At 38.2% G+C, this 19180-nt stretch overlaps 1 protein-coding gene across 2 annotated transcripts in view; it reads left to right on the forward strand.

The window, feature by feature from the left end:
- LOC103464064 (cytosolic carboxypeptidase 6) overlaps positions 1-19180 on the forward strand; it is a 311033-nt gene that overhangs the window by 178243 nt on the left and 113610 nt on the right. For both annotated transcript variants that reach the window (XM_008407872.2, XM_008407873.1), the window contains exon 6: positions 18653-18692. In XM_008407872.2, coding sequence (XP_008406094.1) covers positions 18653-18692 — 40 coding nt within the window. The remainder of the gene's footprint in view (positions 1-18652; positions 18693-19180) is intronic.

The raw sequence follows: 19180 nt of genomic DNA on the forward strand, positions 1-19180 counted from the left end.
TATCGGAGATAAGTCACAATTAGTCCCACTGTAAACACTGAGAAACATGTGATGTGTTTTCAACTCATCTTAGGCACTTGAAAATACGTCTTCATGTTTCAACAGGCCCCTCGTTATTGGTCAATGTTTAAAAAAAAGCCAATTAACCAGCAGCATGTGGCCTATGAAACATTTTTCATTAAAAAATGTAAAGGTTCTCTGAAGTTGAGTTCAAACACTCGAGCCTGAGGTTAAGGGCCAGGAATGTGAGAAGAAGGAGGAACGGACTGGCATAAGAAGCCCTCTGTGGCCGAGGCTGAGAGGCAGCAGCATGTATCACCAGACTCATCATCACGGCTCATTTGAGTGTTTGATCCCAGCAAAGGCACTCAATCCTAGACGAAAAGTTCATACCGCCCAAGGGTGGCATCTACGTAGCTTATGCTGGCAAACACAGTATGGTGAGAAAAGGAAGCTTAACCCCCAAGAAATTACCATCTGCCAGCCTTATTCCCTCTTTCAGATGCTGGTAATTACTCTGTAGTGTAAATGCTATTTTTGCCGTATATTTGTATTGAGTGGGAAAACATCATGAGAGCTCATGCTTCCTAATTAGTGTGTATTTATGGCAATTAAATGTTCTGCTTTTGCGGCTTGGATGAGATTAACTAAAGGAATTCTTAATGTCTGACCCTGAGATATGTACTTTTTAACTAATGCTGCTTTGAATACCAACAACATCTGTCCTAACCATTAGTAGTTTTTTGCGGTGTAATATCCACGGTGCTTTTACGCTGCAGCACAGTTGCATGAAGAGAAGATGATTCAATCTACAGGTGGAACCAGTAAGTAGAAATCAGTCATAAAAAGTTGACTGGTTTCACATTATTTTCACCATTAAGCGGGATGATCTTTGCAATGTTTTTACTCTCTTCTCTGCGTTATGCCAGTGTCTTACAGGCAAAGAGCTTGACCACGTATATTTCACTATCCAATTATCAGGTGAAATTGGCTGTTTAATTTTACAGCCTCAGTGAAGGCGCTTTCTCTCTCTCTCTCTCTTAAAATGACGGCGGTTCAGTTAGTCCCCGAACATCACCCTGGGCAGCCCGCTCATCTGAGACAGCGTTAATGTGTGTACGTCTGAGTCTGCACAGGTTTGTGTGTGTGTTTTTGTAAAGTGTACTGAAGGCACCAAAGAATTATAAATCAAACAAGGTGATGATAACTTTGGTGTTGACATTGTGATCCATCGTCTTTCCTTCGCACTGACTATTTCGTTTTGGCCACCAGCAGGCTGCGACTGAGAGGCTTTCTACCAAAATATAATTGTTTAGAAGTAATGAGGTGGAAAAAAAGGACAGAGAAGAGGAGAATCACAAGAGGAGGGAGCTTGGTGACTAATAGATTGTAAGGGAAAAGAATGAGGCCATCGAGGTAAGCGTATATGTAATATTCTGAATTCAATTTAATTCGGTTTATGCACATAGAGTCAATTCACAACAAACATCATCAAAGGCAAATAAGACGCAATTGAGTCAAAATTTAATTTGCAAAAGTCCAATTCATTTCAATTCAAGATGTAAATACTTATCCCAATCAAGGGCTATGCATGCATTATAATGCAATGCATTTGATCATTTATTGTTAAACGTAATGTGGGCTGTGGTGACATTAGAATTAAAATCAAGCATTTGACTCTGCAAGATCTAATGAACAAATATGTAGCATGCAGACACTGAATGCACACAACATTGAGGCAATTCTTTACATTTTAGCAGGAGGAAATGATGTCACTAAGCCACGTAAACAACATTGATACTATATGAATAAGCACAGAAAAACAGGCCATGTATTTGCTTTAATATGGCTAATGTTGATTACATAGATGCCTCAGATGTTAAATGAGGGTGAGGTGCACTCATTGGACAGATAACACTGATTCTGGGAAAGTCCAAGGGGATGAGAAGAGCTGGTGCAGGAGGGTGTCTGCAACACTTCTACCTTTCCACTCTTTAGATCAAAATTACCACCTTAGATGGGAATGAGAATTTTAATTAGAACTCGAGGCTATCTCATCTCAGAGAGTGTGTGAAGCTAAAAGACTTAATTCCCACCACGCGCTCCTGTATACCCCTCCCCTACCTTTACCGGCCACTTGGTCCATTATTTAATAGGCTCTTTGTTATCCATCTACTTGGGCTTGCCAGGTACTTAGAGCCCCTCCACTGGAATATTAGGTATTCTGATGAGGCAGGCAGCTGTGTGCTTTACACAGATGGTGCTGTCTGTAATCAGCACTCTTGAAAGAATGGCTCTGCTATCTTCCCCCAAACTTATTCTTTATATGATTATAAAACAGAGCTGCAGATTGTTACGAACAAGACAGATGAATTAACTAGGAGAATAAAATACAGCGGCACCCAGAAATTCAAGAGCGTTTTTGGTTGGATTTGTATTACTGGATGCCCTCGTTGATGATGACTTGTAAGAGTGTTAATAGTCCAGGAAAGGCAATTGTATTGGTATAGCACATTTTCAGCAACCATGCAATTCAAAGGGCTTTATTGGGATTGAAGAGCATTCAAATTCATGCTTTCCAAATATAGTGTAATTTGTTAGGATGGTTAGAAAGACCTTGTAAAAACTCTGTACAAGACATTCATTGTGTTTGTGAGGCAGGTCAGAATCAGATCTATAACTCTGTCCCTTCAAATGGATGAAATCTAAAAATGCTTTAATATGTTTAAGAGGTCATGTTCTGCTTTATGTAGACGACTTAAAAACAATATTTTCTTTTAATATTTGTTTCATAGCTTTTACAACTATAGTTTCTAATTGTCTTAACATCTATAGTGTCTCATTCACTGGTTGGTGTAATGTAGCTTACTGAAAGGCTACATTCTATGAATGGTTGCTCGTACTAATTAATTTTGGTGTATAAACCTGAAAATGTGTAGGAAAGAAAATAAGAGATTAAAAACGGATTTATTTTTTGAGGTTAAAAATTAGGCAAAAATTATAGCTTCTACACAAAAATACCATTGATTACAATGTACAACACATTGCTACCCTCCAAATTAGTTTATTTCATATTTTTACATGGTTTTAATAATATTAACCCGGGAAAATCCGGAGAGAACCCACGCATGCACAGGGAGAACATGCAGAAAGACCTCGGGCTGGGAATCGAACCCAGAACCTTCTTTCTGCAAGGCAACAGTTCTACCAACTGCGTCAATGTGCAGCCGTTTACTTTAACTAGTAACACTAAACTAAACTACTGGGAAAAGAAAAAATGATGAAGCTCATAAACTACTAAAGGCAAACCCTGACCCCGGCTCATTGTCCCATAAATACATTGAGGTAAATTCCTCTAATGTAAACAAAATATGAAAAGTCCTGAATACAACATACAGTTAAATATTTGTATTATTACAGTGAGTCAGTGAATAATTGATATCAGGTTTAGGTGGGGACCTTATCGATGAAGCAGCTCAGACTGTAATTGGCTGTAGAATCACCTATCTAATTCAACCACTGATGAGAGTCTCATCCAGTTTCCTGTTTTAATCGTACTCAACTATTTACTTTTTCCGTCCTCTCACGTTTTTGTTATTCGGATACCATTCTCTCTCAGTCTGTTATGCGTTTATCGTTTATCTCTGACTTGGTCTGCTTTTCAATACAGCAGCTTACCATCTTTACCCATATGAATGAGGCCAAATCAATGGATTCTTATTTTAAGTGCAAAATGCCCAGAAGGAAACTCTGCGATCGTGCCAAATGAAATCTCATTTCTTGGAAATGGGATTTTGTTTACTTTTTCTCTTACTGCTGAGTAGTTGCATATAATATAAAAAATATGTATACATGAATGTACACACTCAGCCGTAGACTCATAATACCTTTTATTAGAGTTCAAACATTTAACGACCTCATTGACTGTTTTTGCATCATTTCTGTAAACAAAGTCTGTCTTCATAGAAGGTCTAAAAAAAAGAAAAACGGCTTTAGTTTTTCTAAGTTTACTCCACAGAGCTCCTGCAGGGCTACACATCCCCAACAATCCTCAGTCATTCTATTCTGTGCACAAAGCCATGTTCTCTATAACTTCATGTGCTCCCTTTTTTTTTTTTAAAGAAAATACTTAAACTGAAGACCAGGTTGAATGCAGAATGCTGCTTGGTATTTGTAATGATGCCAAATCCCAATAAGTAATTCACTAAGTTAAAAGAAAAAACGTATAAAGTTACTGTGCAGTACAAGCTTCTCGGCACATTGCATACATGCTGAAGAAAAAATTACTGGCACACACGTGTTTGAAATAAATAAACAAGGTCTACCCTGAGGGAAAAGTGTGTCTGCCATGAATACTCACAGCATGGCTTATCCTCCAGATGAGGGAGCCCACTGAGTATAAATAATGCAAAATGGGTGGAGTAGGTGACTGCTTCAAGATGTATAATCAAAGTATGATTCTCGGCTTTCCTCTTTGAACGCTGACCAACGCGAAAGAAATATTCTTTGATAAAAGATTTCTGGCTGGAAACTGTGAAAACTGTGAAAAGTTTATAAAAGTCAGCGTTTCACTTTTATAAATCAAACGCTGGTTCCTTATCTAGCAGGTACATTTAAAACGGCTTGGTGTCTTTAACATGGCAGAGTCTGCATCCAAAACAAATGCAACTATCATTGGCCAAAGATCTTTTTTATGATTGTGCCAAACTTGTGAAACATTTGAAGAAACAAGCAAATTTATAATTTTTTTTAATCTCCGCTTACATCCACCTGAGGGGCCCGTAACAGCGGAGAGCTCTGTATTTTTCTTCCACGAAGCAAACACAGGTTTAAGCACATGTAGCCTTTCTTGCACTGCTCTGTAATGTGATTTTTCCTGTCTGTTAATACCCCAAAATGCCCTGTTCTTCTGCCCCTACCCTCTCGTTAGCCCCCACCCATCCCATTTCACCCCACCTCCAATTTTCACACTAACCCAATTAGCACCTCGTCAATAATGCTCAGCATTTCATTTTGCCGCTTTAATTAACAAATTCAATTTGCTTGAAACTGCTGTGAAAACAAATTAAAAGCGCAGCAAATTAAAAGCCCTCAGTACCAGCGGATACAGCTAAGGTGATTACAGATGCGTGAGGCGACAATTTTCTTGTTTGTTTTTATCTCAGGAGGGGTGAAGAGACTCTTAAGAGAAGGGGAGACCTTGAGTGAACTACCAGTATAGGATCTGAAAGTCCAGGAGAGGTCAAAGAAGCTGTTAGCCCTTATGATGGGAATGGGAAGAGGCTAAGGTAAAATTTATGCCCGTGTATCATTAGCTGCAAAGAGGTTCTTAATAAAAACTATACTATTGGAGCCCATCAACACGTTGCAGGACCAAACTGTAAACGGTCAACAAAACATTTGGAGGTTTGCACCAACCCACATTTGCACCAACACTAACTGCTAATTCCAGTCACTTTTTTAATATTTTACCTTCAGACTTCACCATCAGACACTTTTTTGTTGTTGTTGTAATTATGTAAAGTTTGAAAAGTATAACTTGTATATTTAAAGTTTCTAAATGTAATGGGGGAAATAGCTCTTTGTGCCAATTTTTGTTTTTATTAAATTAGCTTTGTCTTATTTGCTAATGGCAAATTCATCATTGCAGGGTGCTGATACTTGACAGTGATTAAAAATGGTAAATGGACTGAACTTATATGGTGCTTTTCCAATCGTCTTGACCACTCAAAGCACTTTACACTAGTCACATTCACCCATATGTATTCACATATACGCAGATCGGTAGGCAATTTGGGGTTGAGTGCCTTGCCCAGGGGCACATTGACATGTGGCAGGAGGAAGCTAGAATTGAACCTACAACCTTCCGATTGACAAGACGACTACGACTACTCACCCACAGAGCCACAGTCACCCCTTTAAAAAGATGCCTTATTGATGAGGACCTTCAGTTGTTAGTATAAGAAATAAGAATTGAGTAATTTTCCCTTTGGTTTTGTTTGGTGATATTCAGGGAGCACGATGAATAACCAGATATTTCTCTAATTTATTAAATTGATCAAACTGGTAAGAACAAAATCAAACACAGGTTGTGGATATGTACTCTGGTGCATAAATGAGGATGATCTTGTAGTTCTTTCATTTTGTGTTGCATTTAAAAGTACTACTTTTATCAAGAAATCTGCAGAACATTTAGTTTTTTGTGTCTTTGTCCCTTTGAAAAAAATCTGGCTCTAGACAAAAAAAAAAAAAAGATTGGAATCAGCCTGTCCAACCTCGATTAAAACTAGAAATCAGAAAATGCCTGATCAGTGCATCTCTGGTTGTCTCATTTTCTCTTACAAAGTGTTTATCACAGATAATTTGATCTAAGTTTTTAAGTGAGAGAATTCAAATAATGAATTTTCTTTAGTAGTACAGCCCCTAAACGAAAGATCAAGCACATTCATACTTTTCAAAAGGCTGAAGGATCAGATGAGTTGTTTAAACCAGCAAGCTAGGAAATATGAAGTATTCACATTTACCTAATCTGTGGAAAACTCATCGGACACTTTTATGTTTTCTCATGTCTGCTTCCTGGTTGCCTCAATTCTTCCTCGTTGTTGTGTTTTAATGAAGATTATTGGTCTGTTTTGATGACTTTAAGATTTCCCATGATTAGAGAAGGCAGTGGTTTTTATCTAATAGCTTGCTTGCTGCTTTTTCTGTCATGTGGTCAGACAGGTGTGGTATAAATGTGCATGCATGCTCATAAAAGCCCCTTCTTACTCTCAGAAAAGTTCACATTCACTATTTTCACACATCTAAAGGGGGGGAAAAGACTGCAGTCATTATGAGCTGAAGTGTAGTATTTATTTTGGGCATTTATTTAAAGTGTTCTCAATAGAGTAATTATTATAAAACAAACAAGTTTAATGATTTTAAAACATGGAATTATGTGTGCAAGCAAGTTTTAATTTACTATGGAACATATAATATATACATATATCAAGTCTATCAACAAGCCTCCGGCGTAATTCAAATAGGAAAGTTGATTCCATTTGAAATTATCGGTATCCTTCCAGCAACCTGTTTCTTGTTCCCTGTCCTTATCTCTGTCCTCAGCGTTATTGTGAACATTCCCCATGAAACATCATTAAGAGCACAAAATTAATGGCTTATACCGACCGTGGCCGCATCATATCGCCACAAAGATGAGCCGGTCTAAGCAGCCTATGATTATTTGTAAATCACCATTGTAGCTGCCCTTATTCCACACAGGGTCCTTCACAGAACCACAGAAATGAAAACATTGAGCATTGCATATAATATGTGTGTTTGAAATGGCTCGTCAAAGCACAAATCTTAATTTTGTTTAGATGTTGTGAATCTGAATGAATCTAAGTAGCTGTACATGGAGGAAAACTCTCAAACATCACACAGTGAGAAGCTCGGTAAACTTTCCTCAGGCTTTTGTAAGAAACTGATGGGTAGTCGTCTCTAATTGACGTTATTTCACTGAGGATAAGCCTAGTTGTCGGGAGGTACAGTGTCCTAAAATTTTCCAAATTAAAATACACATTTTCACATTTTGTTAAAGAGTAAAACAAGGTTAATTTGGTTTACCTTTAAATAAATAAATCTTCCTTTGCAGAGATAAATTTTAAACAAAGATTAGATATTGATTTGAAACCACAGCAGCACTGGGTTGACTCAAACCCAGCGCCGGGGTCACCTTGATCCCACAAACATGACCAGAGGTTTTTAAAATCTCATCCTCAAGTGTTTTGAGAAAGGAAATTATTGTGAACGCTGATGAGATTGTGTTCTTCAAACAAACAGTGTTTGCTCACCGTCCTGCTTCATCTACATCTCTCTCAGCTCCACTCTCTCTCTCTCTCTCTCTCTCTCTCTCTCTCTCTCTCTCTCTCTCTCTCTCAAAACTGTGATTAAAAGTTTCCAGACACCAAACAGTGCCTCCATCTGGTCCACACATCAACATCTGTAGAGGGTGTTGACTGTTTTGACACAGAGAAGACACACACACACACACACACGCATACGCACACATCTTGCCATTTAATTGTGTGTTTTTCTGAGTTACCCACCGTTCCTCCCTCCCCACACTTCCATCCTTTCTGTTCTCTCCATGCAGCTAATTATTGTCCTGCTTAATTACCAGTAAACTCAGCGGCCCAGCCTGCTTCAGCTTTAAAGAACTGCTCAGCCCTTCATTCCAGTACCTGATTGAACTCCGCTAAATGGGAAAAGTTGTGCTGGAGTAAAAGGCTTTAGTCACACAACATTTTGTTTCATTTACTTTCTAATATGTCTCTCACTGTCTGCTCATTTGAAGATAACAGGCATTTAAATCAGTTTAGGCCATTATCAGAAAATAAAATAAAAATAACTGGTTTTGAGTCGAAAACTGGAGGCAGAGAGACACGAGCGAGCAGAACAGCTTTGGAGGCTCGAATGCAGGCACATTTACTACTGCTGCTGGATCCATCAAGGCGATAAACCAATGGAAAAATACACGTCTCCTGACCTTCAGCTCCAATTAGGCCCTGGAGGAGATACGGGTGAACTTTTCAACCTCGAGTCCTGTCTATTGATACGCCAATACAGTTGCTGTAGAGATGGAGGAAGTGGCAAGTCAACGTACAAGTTCATTGTTGTTAGAAGCAGGAGCAGCGGTTTCTGTCACACAAACATAAAAAGTTTGTTGACATCTCTGAAGGCTTGAGCTCCAAGTCCCAATGGAGGAAGCTCAGTTCCATTTTCTCTGTCTCACATTTGATTGAACCCACCTGATAGAAAATAATGGAAATATAAAACCCCCAAAGCTAGGTGGATTTTCCACTATGCTGCTTGTATTGTGATGTTTCTTAAAGATAACAACTTTTCAACCCACACCTGAATAGACAACACACCGTAATAAAAATGGAAAGGTCACTCTCTTAAACGTCCTGATGGAGGACTGTGCTCAGAGCTTGGAAAATAAGGTAAAATGCATCCATTTGGTGCCCTAATGCAATGAAAATTGGCCATATTGTTCGTGATCTTTTTCACATTTGTGCAATCAGTCATGTCTGTTGAATTTGTAACCGATTAAAAGCTTAATATGTTGACCAGGATGTAATGCAGTTCTCTCTTTTCTTATTTTTTCCATGGGTGAGGATCTTGTGACGTCTTGTTAAAATGCAGATAATGTTGTTTGATGAAGACACAAACACACCTGTAAACCATCACTACGATTTATTTGAGTTGTATAATCCCGACTTGAGACATTTAATAAAACATAGACAATCAGGCAAACTCAAAGTATACATTATAAAAACCTGGGTTGCATTTGAAGAGAGTAATAAATATGGCTTCTATTGTTTTATAAATAACAATTCTTAGCTGAATAAATCCACTCGTATTTGAAGTTTGGTTGTTCACATTTTTTAGTTTTAGGATTATGCTTCTTAAAATATTTCTACATTTTTAGAACATCTTTAACAGACACATGTAAGTATGGATAGAGCTGAATACAAGATGGCTTAAGAGGTATTTTATGCAAAGTATTTGAGAGGTTTTTCCACAAATAAGAACCTAGGTTACATACCTAGGTTCTCTAGGTATTTCACAAAATCCTCTCACCCTCTTAACCCGACCTCGCTCACGGATAAACTACAGTATCTAGGTGTATTAAAACATTTCTTATTCTCAGATACTTGGTGTGTTTAGCTGTATGGTAATGGATAATCTTTAAACCAGTTTACAGTTTAATCCACAACATATGCTAAACATCCTGCAGTAACTGAACAGCTTCTACACTGGTGATACTTTAATTCCTCCAGCACAAAACGGTAACGTTTTTCATACCAAGTCCTATTGTTAATATCTTCCCCTCTGCTTAGAGTCAGTAATAGTAATGACAGTCCTTGATCCTAAGTCACAGTGCTGCGGTATTGTGTGTCTGCAACTTGACGAGCATTGATTCGCTGTTTCCTGGTAAACATCAGGTCACTCCTCCATCACTCCATCAGGCAGGGGTCAGTCACAGCCCAGTGGGGATATGATGATAGATAGAGCCCATCTGTATGTGTCCGAGTCCGCTTCAGTCCGCTTGTGTGTGGAAGTATCAAGTATGCTATCAGTGTTCTCAAGTCATTGATTGGTCCCCAGTGTCAAGATGCTTCCATTGATTCTTTGCCTGGTCAACCTGAAAAGTCGTAGCTCAGCAGAGGCTCTTAGGTTACTTATCTACACACTCCATGTACTCCTAAATACATGTATGCAGTGGCAGGTATGAGGTCAGACATGCACAGACTTAAAAAAATGGGCATATGAATTGGTACGGCAAGTAGAGGAAGATGCAACCAACTGATAATTAGGTCAGTATTGACCTTTTTTTTTTTTTAAAGATATCGGACCAAACTTTTGATTTGACCAAACTCCAAGTAGCTGCTTCTTTGAGTAGCATGAGGTTGCTTCAAACAGCTTGATACAGACCCCAGAGTACCGGCAGCAAACCATTAGTGTGTTTTTGTGTGGTTGAAATGTCTTTGTGCTCCTGGATTAATGGTAAACATTCAGTCAGATGTAGCTTAGTGAGTTCTGACGAGCAATAAGTCTTGGAGCAGATAGTTGCAAAAGATGTTTTATGCACAATGAAACTGACATTTCATTTGTTAGTTTCTCTTTCTTCAAAAAACATATGCGGTTCAAATAAAATAGAAACAACTACAGTGTGTTAGTGATATTTTGGTCATTCATTCCTCTAATGGGCAGGTCAACTCAGTCACTTTTTATTTTTTTCAAATAAATATTTAATGATCAAGTTGTTGTTTTTTTCACATTGTGTGAGCAAAGATGGTTGAATGTGCTGTCAAAAACCTGCCAGCTGTTTTGGAAATTGTCACAACACAGCAGTTGATGATATTCAAGGTTATGGAGTGAAAGTGGAAGAAGGAAAACTGTGCTGATTGTGCAGGTGGCCGTCCTCTCCGTTCCCCTGGGAAGAGGCTGATCTCTGCTCTCCGAAGGAATACATTTTTTATATAATTTGTTGTATTTTTAACTAAGAGCTCCCGGTCACGCAACATCGCCTTACATCCCATCCCCGCTGCTCCCATCGTCTCCCAGCTTGTCTTTGTGCCACAGTTAACATTACCTGACACTCCTGTGTAAGTAGAGAGATGATCTCTTCTTCTACCGGCAAGCAGCCATTTTCCACTACAGTTTACAGTTATTGTAACCCCTGTGTCTTTACTGCCTGTATTTCTCTGACTTCATTATGTATAGGATTTCAGTAGGCCAGACAGCTACACCCAGAAATAACCCGAACAGCTCATCCCATTAGCTCATTCTTACCTCACCTCCGCTCTGTGTTACCAAGGGACAATGACTATGATGTTTTTAAGCACCCAGACAGCATCATATAATTTCAGGTGTGTGTGTGTGTGTGTCTGCGTGTGGGTGTGYGTGTGTGGGTGTGTGTGTGTGTGTGTCTCTGTGTGTCTGTGTGCGTGTGTGTGTGTGGTTGGGGTTTAGCTTAAGAAATGCCAAAGTGAAAACAGTGACTCAGTCCAAATAAAGTATGCAGAGCTGATGCATGATGGAAATGCCAGAGGAAGCTGGATTAGTCACACTGTTGACAAAGATGCTCTCACTGTGAACGGCATCAACCGGTGACCCCTCCTGCAACCCTGTCTACATGATAGGCAGATCCTTGCATGTGATTTTGGCGCTGCAGTGTGTCTCTGTGGACAGCTAGGACCTTTTGATGGAGTTTTACTCCAATCTATTGTACCTCTGCCTTTATGTTTAGGTTTCCTGTCATGCTTGAAGGTGAACTTCTGCCCCAGTCTCAGGTCTTTTGCAGCCTCTGTCAGGTTGAAGCTAAATACTGAAGCCCAGTAGTTAGCTTCATTTATTTCTGCAAAGACATGCAGATTTAATTCTCTGTCCCACAAAACGTTTTACAAGTCAGCTAAAAAGTTTACCTTTGGCCTCATCTGAGCTGAGGGGTATTCCAGGAAGTTGATTCTCCAAGCTTTGTCTCTAAACTTTGCATTATTTTATCCTTAGCCAAGATACTCTGGGTTTTAAGTTACAAAACAGCTGACTTGATTCAAGCTAAGTCAACCTTGAGTATCTTAAACCTGAGTTACTCTAATATAGGGGTGCATGGAAAGGCAGTCAGCCATTGTCACTAGAACTCTGATACGTTGATTCACCAATGTGACCACTACATAAACGGTTATAACCCTATTTAAGGAGGGAGGAATTGCACATGTCCAACTGTCTAAACAGAATTACGGACACTTACTGAGGCATTTATGCATGCAGGTAGTAAAACCACTAATTAATGTGAAATATTTGTCCTTTTTCTTGGTGTGGTTGTTTGTTGTAAATGCTTTAATCTGCAAAAATAATTATTTCAAGTTATATTCACCTAACATTTTTCTAGTCCTGTTTATGAAGGGAGAAAACTCATTCCATAGTTATACCTACTACTTCCAAAAATAATGGACAAATACAACGACTATCATATCATTACTTCAGTCTCTCTCTAAAACAACAAGGTTTTCAACCACTTACTAATGTTTTGCTCACATTCATTAAAAGGACTACTATTTGGTAACCAACATGAAGACTTTTTGATATTCTTTATGAGCGCTCCTATTATCATATTCAAACATTACTATAATGAATTTGGACCTAAAGTGTAGCATCTCAGCGTTTAATTTTAGTTAATGTTCTGCCCAATTGAAATGAAAATTACTGGTCTTAAAATAAAGTGTCTTTTTCATGTCCTCAAATGTGTTTCACTAATTAATGTCGCTCATCTTTGTATTTTTTTTAGACTTTTGTGCAAGCATCAAGCTCTTGACATCAAGGGGTTCAATTATAGATAAAAATTAATTTATTACAGACTTAAATACACCACACTCATTTAAAAAGTTTACAGCTATAAACAAAGCCAAGTGATTAGATATAAACAATGCAAATGTGTGTTGACACAGCAGGGATGACGGCGTAGCATTTATATCACTGCTTGGGGTTTGTTTCTGCATCTGTCTGCTCTCTGATGCACTTTTTTGCTTAATGAAAATCAAAGTTAAAGCTAAGCTACTTTTTTTTTCACAATATATCCTTTCCAAATAGGGTTTTACTTTATGAATATCCAGATTTAACAAGATTGTTCTTATATGTACAACTGAGATTTATTTACTCATTTAAACTGAGAAAGTTGCACAATACTTCATGCTGCAAAGTAATTTAGTCATATTGACTCAGAATTAATTTTAAATGAGCTACAATGTTGGCTGGGTTTGTTGTTGCTCATCATTTCTGTCCCAGACAGCCTTCTCCTTCCTCTGTCCTTCTCCTGCCTTCGTCTCTTTCATGTGTGTCAGATAAAAATCACCAAATATGAAAAGTAAATTCTGTAGGAAATGTTTGCAAATGGGTTTGGGCTAGATTGTGTATGAATATTTAATTTAGTCATAAAGAAGGGATTTAGTGCATTAATGGTTTTATCCACCTCTGACACTCCATTTCACTCTCTCCTTGTTCCTTTGCTTTCTCTCAGATTAGGATGTTGGGACGGTCTGCTGTCTCGTCTGCAGATTGGTTCTTTTAATTGCCATATTTATACTGATTAAAATAGTATGGATTTCTTTAGAGGGGTGGCAGTTGCCAGATTCATATTAGAAGACAATTTGTTAAACCGAAAATGAATTATGCGTACATTCTAGAGAGTATAATAGAAACTTGCTATAGAATCAGATAAAAACAATAATAGAGAAACAATGGTCTGTCGTTTGGTCACAATATCAATTTTTCATTGTTTGGAAGTCTTTGCAGAGCTGAACTTTTTCCAGTTGTGGAGGTAAAGATCGAACCTTATTATGACCTGCAGTCATTAAACATCAAAGAATAGAATCACTGATCCAAGCTTTCTGCTCAGATTTTATGTCTAGGAAAAAAATTTAATAAAATAAAAAATTTCTCTGCTGTAACTTTCCAGGCATTGTGGGTTATTTTGTGATTTCATTCTCCTCAGCGACTGCATAATATCTGGCCAGGCAAAAGAGACAGCTGGGCGCTTTTCACCTTTGACTCTCATCTGTAGTGTCGCTTTTTGACCTGATAACTGGCAGGTCCAGTCAGGAGTCGCTTCTTGGAAGCATTTGTGGATTTTGGACAGATGGATTTTTAGTAATAATTGTTGACTAATCAATTCCATTCAAGTTTGGTTTAAATTCAATAACGAGTCAATCAGATGAGGTTGTGGGTTAAAGTCACATTAAATGTTTTTTTTTGGGTTTTTTTAACTAATGTACTGTCTTGAAATCAATTTTACTTTTAAACAATAATCTGTTCTTTACTGATAAAATAATGAAAAAAAAAGAATAGAATTTTAGCTAATTAGGAGTTAGGAGGAGTTTAACAGAATACAAAAAGTAAAAGGTTACATGTCCTAATTCTAAATTATAAGGCCTAACTTGAATAGATGACAGAAAGTAAGAATGGCAGATGAAATCAAATTCTCAGAATCATATCTGCATCACAAAGCAGGGACAGTAAAACACAGAGTGTCCCCTGCTTGAGGTCCAACTCTCATTTCAACATCCTTCTCAGACGGATCGGCATAGAAAACTCTTTTTCTGTAAAACTTAGAAGGACCAGTTATCTTCATTTTTTCATTAAATTGTATTGGGTTTTGGTTTTATGATATGGTTAATATTTTTTTTATTTATTTATGCAGTTTTTATTTTTATGCAACCAAACCAGGGAAGCACGTTGCACATTAGATTTTTTTTTATTTATTTTTTTTCATAGACTCCTCATGCTCCTGGTTTGAGGAGCATGAGGCCATTTGGACTGACATGCAAAAAAAAATGAATCTCTGAATGTTAAAGTTCTGACCCGGGTAGAGGGCGTTTCATTACAACAGTCGGCGAAGCTCTCTCTGTAAAAGAAAGATGCATCTCAAATTTTTCTCTTCTGAAAACTTGCCTGCTGGCAGTGAAAGACAGTCGAGCTTAAAGGGTTACAGGGTTGTCATTCATATAGCAGCTGAGGTTCTTTGTATTCTCAGTAATCTGTTGCTGTGTATGTTCAGGGAAGTGAAGCTGGGCTGACTTCACCCAGTATGGGATTCCTCAGCTCTCAGCTATGTTCGATAAAGATTAATTCAATCCTATTTTCTGCCCTGGAATACTTTTTTCCTAATATTATTCTGTCTGACTCAGATTCTTCCTTCTTTCCTCTCTCTGTGTGAGCGAGTGTCTTCCTCCATAGGAACACTAAGCACCTTATCCATTTTGGGACTAACAAAAGCAGCAGGAAGAGAAAGTGGTGGTAATGTGTTGTAATTCTCTATCATAGATTCATTATCTGCGTTTAGGCGGTCCCAGAATGAACTCCGCTCACACTTTTCATTTGCTGGTTTAAGTGCAGTGCAACTGTTCAAGTCTCTGGGTGTGTTTTCATGCCTTTGAGAAAAGAAGTGTTAAAAAGTAAGGCAGTGTCTTGGAGGATGTTTAAGTTTTATTATGTGCAACTGTGTTTACTATCTATTACGCTATACCTGTGCTGATAAAAATTAGAAGTTGGTGTGCCACGTTTCGTTGCTGAAATCCTCCAGAGGAATGTACGGGAAAGTCTGTGTGATTGTGTAATCAAACTAATTTAATAAGGTTTCAACAGGTCGCATCAGCTTTCTCCTCTAATTTGCCATTTTCTCATTACGTTAGTCTACGTCAAAGCTTTTTGCTTAGCTGAAACAAAAACCGAACTTTGTCTTAATTTACATTTTTAAAACAGTTTTTGATTCAGTTTGTGTTGGAGGAAAGTTCATCTTTATGTGATGTTACAAACTCATAAAGATGAGTTTGATATTTGACTTTAATAGCGACTCTATGTAAATGAATGATAACTGATGCCTATATTATTTAAAATTAACATGGCAAATGTTTAAAGAGGAGTACTTAGGTTATTAAATTATTTGCGTCTTGTCCTTCTATATTACACAAAGTAACAACAGTGTAAGGCTTTTTTAAAATTTTATTATTGTAGTAGTGTTACATCAACCTTACTGTGTTATATTATTAAATTGGTTAAACATTTTGTATTCCAAGTCAGGAATTTTTTTTTTCTTTTCCAAAATTATTGTTTTCCCAATTAGTTGAAAACCGTAAAATACATGTAACTGATGCATTTTTCAGTATTCAGCATTAAATTCATGCTTTACCTTTTAAGCAAGCGACTGTTGGATATGGTTGAGGGATTCAATACAATCCAAGAACTCGTTTATTGTGCTTAAATCATACTTTTTTATTTACAAAAGTGCCACAATTTCATTGAAGTAATCATTCACCAAACACAACCTACCTCACTAGGTTGTGTTTGGTACTAGATATCTAGATATACTACCTAGTATATCTGTGACTAGGTAGTCACAGATATACAAGTGACTACCTACTTAGTCACTTGTATATCTGTCTTATTTCTCAATTTTCAAACCCACTTTTCAAGATTATGTATAATCCATACATTTCAAAACATGCAGACTTTAATGTTCAGTTTTTTGTCAACCCTTGCCTGACTAATCAGTAGATTTATGTCAATCTTTAATTATTTTAGTTCTGTGGTCTTACACAGCAGAACGAAGAAATACATTTTTAATAAAAAAAAAAAAAACCCACGGAAGAAGCATGGAGAATTTCCATCTGCCTTGCACCATAGAGAGATTTAAAAAGAGTTTTCCTGGGAGAATATAGCATGTTTCTGCTATGAACAAACACATTATTAATTACAGGTGATTCTCTTTTTGGTGTAGTACCAACACCTGCTCCGTATTTATGTAGAAGGTTGGTCTGTTAAAGATATGTGGGTATAAATCTGTGTGAGCAGAGAGCATGATCCCTGTTTGAGTCTCGTGTTGTCACAGTGACCTCTGCTGCTACGTTGTCACCAACCTCAGCATCCTTACCCCTTTAATAACCTGCAGTCTGACACCGTTTTCTGTTCTCACATACCTAATAGCCCATTTAGGATGAATGTTATTGGAACTCTGTTTCTATTCAGATTTATATGGACACAAAGTCTTGCTCCATATTTTTAGTTTCACAATTTATTTAGATTTTTTTTTTCTGTCTATTTTTTTGTAACGGGTCGACAGCTCATTTTGAAGAGGAAGGAAAATGAGGCTCGGTTTAGTCTGTCCCTGTGTTCAGACTTCTGTGTAGTGTTTGTTCTTTAGTCTAGTCTTAATCTTAGTTTAACCTTTTTGCTACCACTCGACAAGGACAGATGTGAGGGGTATGTGACCTGCTGTGACTAATAGATTCTCCCTGTCGAGCTGCAGATCTGTGCAGCTCCTCCAGAGTTATCCTGGGCCTCTTGGTTGCCTGTCTGAGTAGAGAGTTGTTCCACGCTCTCTTCTTTTTTTGGCTGACGGTCATCTGTGAGCTGTCTAAAGCTTGGGGTATTTTATAATCTCACTCTCCTTTAAACTTCTGCATAGCTTCATCCCTGTCTGCCTGCTTTGCTGATTGGTCTCCATGATGCTGCTGCTCGTTCAGTAATGTACTCCAACAAACCTCTGCCGCCTTCACAGGGCTGCATGTATACTCCACTGAAATCATGAGCAGAATCCATTTACTGATGAGGTGACCTTTGAATGTAGTTATAATGTATTTTCTTTAAGGGTACATGAGAAATGGCAGCTGAACAAAGTCACATTATGTGTTAGCAATAGGGTAACACATAGTTACCCTATTGCTAGACACTAAAACAAGTGTCTAGCAGCTTCATAAGAGGGTTTTTCTCTACAATGCAGAGCTGTCTTCAAGGGGAAAAACCTCCAAGTGTGCTGCTGAACATCTCTTTGCTCTCTCCTTCGAAATGGTCAGAATGGGGCTTGAATGTTAATGGCGTCCACTGTTGTAAACGCTGCAGCTGACTTTGACCCACCCGCACTGTGTCACACACTCACTGCCACACTCTGTATACAAAAGCACAGATCCTTCATGCTCTCCTTGGATGTGAAGATCTTCTTGGCTATCAGAGGCTGGTAGATGAGGAACTCTGAGGTGTTGATTACTTACAGTGCTCAGCAGTCAAGTATCTGTCTGCGATCTGCTATTGTGTGTGTTCATGTAGGCTTGCAGCAGATTAACAAGGGAAGCCAAAACCTAACACTTCCTCCAGACTCCTTATCTGCAGGAGAGATCAAGTGTAAAATTGGACACTTTACTGAAACACAACACCATACGTACAAGATGCTCAACACACAAACACAGTAATGGGCAAAAGGGTCCTTACAAACCAAGGCTTATCTTGACGGTTCTACCATTTTCTTAAGAGGGTATTTAGAGTTTGAGAGTTTCTCCGACAGGTTTTTTTCTTCTCTTTCATATTAAAATTCATTTTCAGTGACCACAATTTTGCTAAAATGACCTGCACTCTATGAATAAATTTGTACACATTAAGTCCACGTCTTACCATTAAGCAGATGCCCAAACTGTTGCTAATTTTATTCAGAGGTCTAAATCAATTTCATACATGTGAGATAAATCAATATACTTCTGCAAAACTAAAATATTAGAATTGATGAAGGTATTGATGACTGTTTTGTGACATTTATCTTGCCTTTTCTTTTTTCTTTCAGCAACAAAGACGTCTGGACCTGCTAACCATCACCAATTCTGGTAAGTCCCTGGGATTTTGTTTCCCTGGCTTCATTGTCACCTGCAATCGACCCAACAGAGCAACACCTCGATGCAGAAATAAACATAATTTGCTATGATCCCTCCCCCTCCCAGAAAAAGCTCAATATCAGCCAATGCTCAGAATCATAAGTTTTTTTTTTTCTTTCTGTTCTACAACTTGGTTTGATATTGATTTGAAATGATGAAACGTGCCAGCAAAACTGTGAGACCCACTTTGAGGTGTTAAAAGGAAGAACATGCTGTTTTCTGGGTGCCGTGTGCACATTTCTGCACAGTTGGACGGAGGAGTAAGAGCAGAGACAGCTTTGCTTGTGCTGTCAAAAGCCTTGCAGCAGGACCACTGCTGAGTTGATGCCTCCTGATCTGGTTTTTGAGCCCGTTTTAAGGGGGCTGTCTGTGGCTGTGATGTGGTAAATGTCAGAAGACCGCGGATTTTTAAAGTCGCAATGTGCACAGCATACATTTTT

This window comes from Poecilia reticulata, linkage group LG4 (genome assembly GCF_000633615.1).
Source record: "Poecilia reticulata strain Guanapo linkage group LG4, Guppy_female_1.0+MT, whole genome shotgun sequence".
Lineage (NCBI taxonomy): Eukaryota > Metazoa > Chordata > Actinopteri > Cyprinodontiformes > Poeciliidae > Poecilia > Poecilia reticulata.